The 9,951-nt window shown below is 39.1% G+C and overlaps 1 protein-coding gene across 1 annotated transcript in view; it reads left to right on the forward strand.

Moving 5' to 3' along the window:
* Nucleotides 1–9,678, forward strand: part of RXFP2 (relaxin family peptide receptor 2) — a 102,907-nt gene extending 93,229 nt beyond the window's left edge. Inside the window, 7 exon segments of the mRNA XM_059825917.1 lie at nucleotides 1,939–2,047; nucleotides 3,675–3,923; nucleotides 5,380–5,574; nucleotides 5,576–5,678; nucleotides 7,913–8,052; nucleotides 8,055–8,133; nucleotides 9,437–9,678. Coding sequence (XP_059681900.1) covers nucleotides 1,939–2,047; nucleotides 3,675–3,923; nucleotides 5,380–5,574; nucleotides 5,576–5,678; nucleotides 7,913–8,052; nucleotides 8,055–8,133; nucleotides 9,437–9,678 — 1,117 coding nt within the window.
* The last annotated feature ends 273 nt before the right edge of the window (nucleotides 9,679–9,951 follow it).

Consider the following 9,951-nt stretch of genomic DNA (forward strand, 5'->3'; position numbering starts at 1 on the left):
CACATTTCTCTGATGTATGGAGTGCATGTCCTGCCCAGCCAGCAAGTCCCATTGAATCATGCCATGTCACAGACAGGGGAAGGGCTCTGTTCCTCCATGATATTGTTTTCAGGGTTCATTTTAATTGTTATTGACATTTCCTCAGGATTTGTTTGGATAGTTACATACACCCATTTTTGTCCAATTCTTGTTCGTATTACAGTAGAAAAGCAGTCAAAACTTTGTATAACTTTTCTGCTTAGAGGTGCCCCCGGTTGCCTGCCTCATACCTCTACATCCCGTGCTTTCTTCTTGACACACTACATGGGCAAAGCAAGGTGCCTCACAGCGCTCCTTACGAACTTTTTTTCAATGCTCTGCATCTCTCTTGCCTCGTGCAAGGCAGTCTACATCTGCTGCAAACACACCACATCTGGCCTTACCTATACCCTTCTCCTTTGGTTCTGCACTCCTCTGTCACTTTTGGGGTGGGAGTAGGAGGAACATACCTGCACACTAATCATCCCTCTGTCTCATCATATGCATGTCATGACTGGTCCTAGTAGGTGTCTTTGGTCCCTGCGCTCCATTTATGCTAGCAAATATAACCATCTGGCCTAACTGGCTCACAAGGGACAATGAGGCAGTACAGATAGCTCCTTACGCCCATGTCTTGGCCCTCTTCATTTTACCAATCCAGATATAACCTGAATATTTCATGTGATCTGGTTATTCAAACTAATATTTTCTAATGTTAAATTTTCTCATATATTTTAGTCTATTTTTCTAAAGATTTCTTCTCTGTGAGGCTCCCTTTACAGTCAGCAGACAAAAAGAAACCTTGCAGGAAAAGAGTCATTTGACCTAGCTGTGTCCGAGGAGATGCTTCTCTCCACTGACTCTAAAGGAAACTTAGCTCCAGTGAGGAGGTCTGATGTCAGATGAAACAAAACCCAACCCAGATGACTGAATCTACAAAATTAAAAAATAAAGTAAAAAAAAAAAATCATCTTAGTGCTTTGGGTGTCTAACAGAGGAAGGCCCAGGTCCTCATCTGCAAACACACACTCTTCAGTGATTTGTACTTCTACTTGTACAGACCATTGCTGAATCATTCACTGCTGCCAACTTCTGCTGCTGGGCAGCTAGTACCTATGGCTTGTGCAAACTCCAGAAACTTAATAAAATATTCAGCTTCCCTCAGCCTACTAGACTGTCTGTATGTTTGTCTGTCCTTCCAAAGGGAGGTCTGTCTGTATTGTCTACATCAGCTGCTTCCAGTAATTCAAACACAGAAGATCTTCAGTGTCCTTGTCTTTCCTCAGCTGGCCCACAGCTACCTCCCAGTACTTTGGATTTCTCATCAAAAACTTGCAGGTCAATCCTACCTTGAACAATGGAGGGGAATTCTCGCTTCCCCAAGGAAAAGCTGAGAGAATTATACATTTTGCCTTCTTGTCTTACTTCTTCCTCTCTTTTTCTGATTCTCATAGCAGAAGCTGTCTTTTATCTCTCCTTGTTCTGGGCTTATTAGTGCTTTCAGTTCTGTGACTCCTTTGTTAGTTGGAAGGCCCTCTGGCCAAGGTTTATAATAATAAGATTTTAAATCCCACTGCTGTAAGCAGCTGAGCTTAGCACCCAGGGAAAGAGACAAAATCCCGTGCAAGTCACTTCTTGTGCCTCCCTTAATGGATATTGCATCGATTGTCGAATGGCATAACTACAAAGGGAGTTCAGGCTAAATGCTTATCCCTACAACACAATCTTCCAGTAAAAAACTCCAAGTGATGAACAGTCATAGGATCATTCCTACTGAATATAGTCAGGATTTTTCCATAACATAATTTCTTTAAGACCTATGATTTTAAAAAAAGGCTTGTTTGTGTAATTCAAAATTTGATAACTACACAAAGCCCTATTTCATATAATTTATATCATAACATGTACATTATTTTATAGAGACCTGGAAATGATCGAGATTCTGAATATAAACAGAATAATGTTTCAATGTATGAGGAACCTCTCCCACATGTATGTATGCAAAATAAAAGAAAGAATAATTAAGGGGGTGAGAGGTCCATATAAAAATGTCCAAAACCATGCCAGGGTGTTGCTTTTCCATATTACCTCAATCGGTAGCCCAATTTCTGCAAAAATAAACTAGATGTTTCACTATTTTAAACAGAGGAAGGAAACAGGCTTCTCTTTTAGTTCCCTCATTTCTAGATCATATCACATCACTTCTTTTTCTGCCCTTCACACTTCTTTTTCTGGCTGAAGCAGAATAAATAAAACTATTTGCTTACTTGGCAGTTACTGTAGCCTTAAGCTTAGCAGGCAGAAGCAGAATACCTCATTCACGTGTACCAAAACTGGGAAGTGAGTTAAGAAACAGAAAAGTGATAATATTTTGGACATGAATAAAAGTCATATATATTCATAGAGAAGACAGCATGTGTGCTGTATAGACATCATAATTTGCTGTCATAAAGCATGCCTTTTCCCTTCGCAGTTTGTCACAACTACATGCCAGTAACACCAGGTGTCTCTGAACGACAATCCCTGAGCTGAGGCAAAGGGCAAAGGACACTTTAGGAGTGTCACACTTTCACACTTAATGCCAGCTAGGATATACACTCAAATGTCTCTTGCCTCTCTAAATATTTAAAATGTCATTGTTGATTGAATATCTTCAGGCTTATTTTTTCCTTCTGATTTTGGTCATTCAGTCTAGAATCACTCCCAAATATTTGTATTTGTTTCTTCCATGCCAGGAATATAAGCATCTTCTTCAACTGTGCAGTGTTCATTCTGACTTTCTAAAGAGCTCATATTATACTCTCCTCCATTCTTTACTGCTTCTTGAAAAATAAAAATCAAATCAACTACTGTCCACTTACCTAACAGCAGATGATAGATACAATCAATAGGACCACATCAACATGCAAAATTTGATATACCATTATTCATATATTACACATCAGAATTTTTTTTATATACCAGAACATAATTTTAAATCCTGCAGAAGTCAATGGGATGTAAGGATACATTTCAAAACAACCCTGTTCTTGCAGGCTTTACTGCATCAGAGTCTTTATGCCCTGTCTCACAAGCCTTCTTTATGAAAGAACTGCCACTGAAGCAGAGAACTATTTATTTGAATAATGGTCAAGGAATTGAAACATTTAAGATGTTATAATGTTCATTACCAAATTTAAGTCATTCTGCAGCCATTCCACAATCTGTTAAGGCAGGCAAAATCCTTCTGTCAAGGACAGTAGAAGATCTGCTTTTGAAGCACCTTAGCATGATGAACATCCACCTGCACACTGACAACAAACTAAGAGTTGCAAAGCAAAGTTCTTAAAAGGTTTGTGAAAACAGAAAACATACCAGCTCTGACCATTCTTCTCAAGTCGTACATGAACAAAGAGCAATGCCCCAACTGCAAGTTACAGTGACCTAAAGGAAATCACAGGTGATTGCGGCCACTACCACCAGCATAGTTACTGGGGACCAAAAGGATATGAGCTGCTACCAGCATCCTAAGTAAATCCTCCCTTGGTTTAATACCTCTCACAGCATGCCCCTTATATGCAGTAGGAAATATTTTGTTAAAATTTCTTCTCTTCCAGCTCTTTGCACCTAATTGCATAACTGGTACATAACTGTGACATTGGCTTGTGTTTAACCAGCAGCATTACATGTTCATTTCTTTACTTTCAGCTACTTCAAAAAGTTTCACTTATTGTTTCTATGCACTCCACGTGCGACTACACACATCATGAACAGATGGGATTTCATCATTTGAAGATCTCTTAGTTAACAATGTTCTGAGAACATTTTTGTGGGTCATAGCTTGTGTTACATGTTTTGGAAATCTTGTCATCAGAAGGAGATCATTCATCCAAGCAGAAAATGAGATGCACACCATGTCTATGAAAATTTTCTAAGTATGTTTTAAAGGTATTCATAATACATTGATTTGATTAGTGCATTAATAAATTAATATATTAATATGGTACTGTATACTACATTGTGATATTATATTATATATAAAACACAACATTATGTATGTTCCAATAGTTTCAGTTTGCATCCTAGACACATACTAGTTTCAAAACATTTAAAAATATTATATATTATCTATTTTTGGACTATTTTCTGATATTCTAAATGAAAGTGAGTGTCAAAAAAACCCCCATGGTCCTTCAATTCCTTGACTTTGGGTAGTCAAGATGTATACAAAGAACTTAAACATTTTACTTTATTAATTACTACTATTCATTCTGCATTAAAGATTATGGACAAGCTAGCTAGTGTTAGACTGCTTGCTGTCTGAATTTATTCTGTGATGTGTCAAATCATCATATCTCCTTTTTTTGGCACAGGAACTATTAAGTGCTTCTGTTATTTTTGAATTGGATATTTCAAAATGTGAGTACTTCCAAATGATCTCATCATACCCTGTCCAGCAGTTGTTCCCAAATTCAGAAGCCAATAGAAATGTGGGACCAAATTCATACTTGCTGTGGCCAAATTGTACTTCCTTGCAAGCTTATGGCTCAATAGTGTGACGCTGTTTTCTGGTCATTAACCCTTAAAAACATGAGACCTATTACTTCCCCTCTCTTTGTTCCAGTTAGCCAAGCCTACGAACTCTGCTTTCTGACTGCATGTTAAGTTCATACAGGAAAGATTTTTATCTTGAGTGTCTTCAGATGCTTACAGTGCAGATGACTATGAACTAGTCACTTTGCACTCTCTTTACAGTCAATGAATTGTGCCATTTACTTAACTCTAAAAAAGACATCCAAAGTGGGTCTAATGAATCATGTCCCAAAAGTATCTGTTGACTTCATTGACTGTAAAGACAGCCAAGGCACGACTGGCTCAGATCTTCAGCTTTGTAAATGGCTGAAGTCAGGTAAAGTGAATATACCTTGTTACTAGGTACATATTGTGAATGTGTAAAATTAGAAGAAGTGAACCCCAGGCAAGCTATGGGAGATAATCTGTGTATTTATTATATAGGTCATGTATATACTATATAGTGCCATAGACCTGCCAGGTCTTCCACATTCTTCCTGAAACTCTTTCAACTTGCTCCTGGCTGAAACTCTGCCACTGCAGTATCTGTACCCTGAGCAGTGCCCAGACACTGCTGTACCCTCTCTCCAGTGCTGGCTGCCTGTGTGCCAAATACAGCCATATTCACAGAAAGGGTTGTCAAGCATTGGAACAGGCTGCCCAGGGAAGTGGTTAAGTCACTTTCTAAAAGACAAGTAGGTATTTAAAAGACGTGTAGACGTGGTGCTCAGGGACATGATTTAGTGGTGGACTTGGCAGTGTTAGGTTTATGGCTGGACTCAATGATCTTAAAGGTCTTTTCCAACCTAAATGATGGCATTCATCACCACGCTACCTACAGAGGTCTGAGTCCTGTTGTTGACATATCTGACCTTGGAGAAGTATTTAGTGGTTGTCTTTCTCTTCATTAATATCCGTCCTGGAAAGCAGCAGTCAGTAGCGTTTCTTACATCCATATGGATTGCTGTATTTGCCATAGCAACAATCCCATTTTGGGATGAGGATTTTTTTTGGAAATTATTACAGGAAAAATGGAGTTTGTTTCCCACTGAATTCTGATCAAACTGAAGAAGTTGGAGGCAACAGGTATTTCCGTGGTGTAGTTCTTGGTAAGTTTAATTTTTACTATATTATAATTACTGATTAATATTATTTTACTAGAAAAGCTGACAGTCAGTCTACAGAACATTCACTGATAGATGCACTTTTCCCTACACTATTGATGTTCATGTTGTAATACTTCCCAAAGGCCCACAAAAGGACCAGAGTCTCATGTGCTGTGTGCTGGCTGCACACTTACCATAGAATCATAGAATCATGGAATAGGTTGGGTTGGAAGGGACCTTCAAAGGTCGTCTAGTCCAACCGCCCTGCAATGAGCAGGGACATCTTCAATTAGATGAGGTTGCTCAGAGCCCTGTCCAACCTGACCTTGAATGTTTCCAGGGATGGGTCATCTACCACCTTTCTGGGCAACCTGTTCCAGTGTTTCACCACCCTCATTGTAAAAAATTTCTTCCTTATATCTAGTCTGAATCTACCCTCTTTTAGTTTAAAACCATCACCCCTTGTCCTATCGCTGAAGGCCCTGCTAAAGTCTGTGACCATCTTTCTTACAAGCCCCCTTTAAGTATTGAAAGGCTGCAATAAGGTCTGCCCAGAGCCTTCTCTTCTCCAGGCTGAACAACCCCAACTCTCTCAGCCTGTCTTCATAGGAGAGGTGTTCCAGTCCTCTGATCATTTTTGTGGCCCTCCTCTGGACCCGCTCCAACAGCTCCATGTCTTTCCTGTGCTGAGCTGGATGCAGTACTCCAGGTGGGGTCCCACCAGAGTGGAGTAGTGGGGCAGAATCACCTCCCTCGACCTGCTGGTCATGTTTCTTTTGATGCATCCCAGGATATGGTTGGCATTCTGGGCTTTTTTTTTTTTTTTTTCATTTTGTCTGTGTCACCTGAAGAGTTTAGCATCTAATTTTAATGAAACACAGGTGAGCGTAACAAAGAAGAGGAGAAGACATAGAAGGAAATAGTAATTTGAATAACAATGAGGTAATGCAATTACTTAGCTACACTGTGTGTACAGCTCAATGGTTTGAAACCTTTTCATTTTTATAAATCAGTAAAATCATAAACCTTCAACTGCTACTCAGTATAGTCTTCACTGGATTGCAGAAAATGGTGATAATACAAATAATATGGCATGAAACTTTAAAAGCATAGCTTTATGTGCATTATACTGGCAGGGAATAATGATTAAACATATATATATATATATAATAAACTGGAAATGAACAGAATAAAACCCAGAAACTTCAGCCTGAAATATGTTTAAGCTGGTCATGCTCTGCCTCAGAGCACTCACTCACAGCAAAGGCTGAGAATTATTCAAACTGCTACCAAGCGATCTTCTCCCTGACCTGCATTTCCAGAGCCACAGGGGTTATTTTGCCAATACATATACATTTAACAGTTATCCCTCATTTTATGTCTTAATATAAAAAAAGATTTAAAAGCTACAAATCAAAAGATAAAACTAGTTTGTTTAGAATTACATTGAATGCCAAGTAAAAAAGGCAATGCACATGTCAAATCAGATTAATTTCGTGATTTCCTAGCAATAAAATTATGTCACACTTTTCAATTCTTTTAGTTTGTTTCAATCCATATTTTTGATCAAGAGCCTGTTTTCAGGTGCTGGGATCTTGACGTAAATGGCTCCTTCAATGGCTCTCAGCTATTTATCGGAGTACTCCAGTCTGTGGAGCTGCCATCTGATGAACTGTTAAAAGCCTTGCTCTGTAACACAGCACCGTGCAATTAAAATCCAAGTTGCACAGCTTGCTCTACACATGTTCTCCCATCAGTATTTGGGATTGATATTTATACAGAACCGAGGAAGCCAGCCTGAAACGAACACACACCTCAGATCATTTTGTCACTTTGCTGGGAAATATGTCGTTCTTTACGTACTATGTGAGAGTCCTGCAGGTGGTTTCTGTTTCAGATTTACTGCAGCATTACTAGTCAGAAGACCAGATCTCTGTGGAATCACGAGCCCACTCATACTGTGCATTAACTGTGTTTCTATAGTAACTTCTTACAACTTACTCACATCTCACTGTGTAACAGATGGAAACACGTGGTATGTGAGCAGGCTGCGTGACACTAGACAATGTTGAGGAGCTGTTTCTAACATAAAATTGGTATCAATGTACTAAAGATACTTTAATGTAAAAATTATAACAAAATAACGGAAGAGAATGAAACAGAGAAGTGGTTGGGAGAAAGGGAAGAGAGGAAAGACCATTTCAATGCCATTTTTTTCAAATCTTGTTTCCCCACAGGTGTGAACCTGCTAGCCTCCATCATCATAATGTTTTCACATGTCAGCACGTTTTATTCTGTTCAATAAACTGCCCTTCAGACATCAGAAGTAAGAAGTCACATTCACAGGGATGTTGCTGTGGCCAATCGATATTTTTTTTAATAGTATTCACTGATGCCATCTGCTGGATTCCTGTCTTTGTCATTGAAATCCTCTCCTTATTCCAGGTGGAAATTCAAGGTAATGCTGTATAGGACCCTGATTTCTTTTGTTAAAGATTCATTTTAAACCAAACCAATTCTGCCAGAGGAATTCTAGCTAACCATGGGTGAAGAGTAAGTATTGCCCCAAATATTTGACTTTTTCTATGTTCAGAAATTGAGCTTTAAAGTACATACATAAAATCTTCAATCCATGTATGTAGGTGAGAACCAGAATAAGCTATCCAGTGAAGAGGTTCTCCTCTGCTACAGCTGCAAAATCCCATAGTAATATGTAGGAATAAGTCCATTAGTTTGATCATCGGGGAAATAAAACTATAAAAAGAGGGTCTTTAAGAAACCCAGACACCACATTTATAAGCGCAGGCAATGATTTCCAGGGGCTCCTGAGGAGGCTACAGGCCCTTCCTGCTCCCGCAAGGCAGCACACACTCTCCCCTACCAGCTGCAGAGCAGCTGCACGCACAATCTCACAGCTCTCCATCACTGCACTGGTTATATGCAGCCCTGCTAACCTTGCAGTTGCTAACAGATAACATGGCATCCTGCTCTCCCATTATAATTCTGGAAAATTGATGCCTCGTGTTTGTAGAAAATTGGGTAAATAATTCTCCGTAATATGAAAGGCATTAAAGAAATGTAGTAAATTGTCAATGATTTTATCATAAAACCTATTTAGCCTCATTGGGAGCATTGAATTCCATTCGTGTAACCAGGAGAAAAGTGATTACATGTAGGTTGTTAAAAATAAAACACGGCCATCATAAGGGTGTTCAGAAGATGTACAACTGTGGCTGGCATGGGATTCACGATGGTGAGGGTCTACACAGTACACTCAGCTCATGGCCCTCTGAGCAAGTCACTTCACCCCTCCTTACTCCAGGTTACCCTCTGTAAAATAATAATGATTGATAGCTTTTGTAAGGCATTTTGAAACCTACTGGTGAAAATTGCCGTGTAAAAAATAGGTACGGGATTTGGATTTATATTAAACACCATCCTAAAGAGACATGGACTTCAGCTTATGTTTAGTGCTTTTATTAAATTCCAGTAGACAGCGAGAAAGACACTCTCTGGTGAAAAGCTCTTTTTTTTCCCCTTCTCATGAAAACCTGTGGTGAACTCAATGAAAACCACAATAAGCAATGTTAAATTCAAACCCCTTTCTTGTAAAAATAATACTATGGTAGCATTCTGCAAAAAATGATGTAAAGTGACATAAAGTAAAATAAAGGACATAAAGTAAAAATGACATAGAGACATGTTTGCTTCTTTAGCATTCCTACAACAGAGCGTATGAGGTATCTTACCTTTTTTCCTAGACACTGTCCGTTCCTGGATAGTGATATTTGTTCTGCCAATACACAGTGCCTTGAATCCCGTTCTCCATACTCTCACAACTAGTTTCTTCAAGGAGAAGTTGAAGCAGTCACTGGACAATCATTGCAGGAGGGCAATTTTCAAAAATGACAAAAAAACTTTGGCCACTTCAGTCATCCGGACAGACGATCCCCTCACCCATTGCTCTTCATTTATGCTTGGATTTTTAAAAAATAACTCCTGAGAACAGTACTAACTTTTATTTACCAATCTACAAGTGGCTGTTTCTCAGCAAGATAACAGAAACAGGACTCAACTGCCTTACAGCTGCATTAATCTCTTTGAGATTCACATGTAGACTCTTTTTGGGCATTACCACCTCTGTATTCATCTTCCTGGAAAATAAAATCACAACTGTTGCATTTATCAGGGGAGATTTCTACTGCAGATTGAAACACAGGCAGACCATGCACTGGGGCTAGAAACGGCAATACTTTTCATCCCCCTTCCCCAGAGA

The sequence above is a fragment of the Gavia stellata genome, chromosome 1 (assembly GCF_030936135.1).
Source record: "Gavia stellata isolate bGavSte3 chromosome 1, bGavSte3.hap2, whole genome shotgun sequence".
NCBI lineage: Eukaryota > Metazoa > Chordata > Aves > Gaviiformes > Gaviidae > Gavia > Gavia stellata.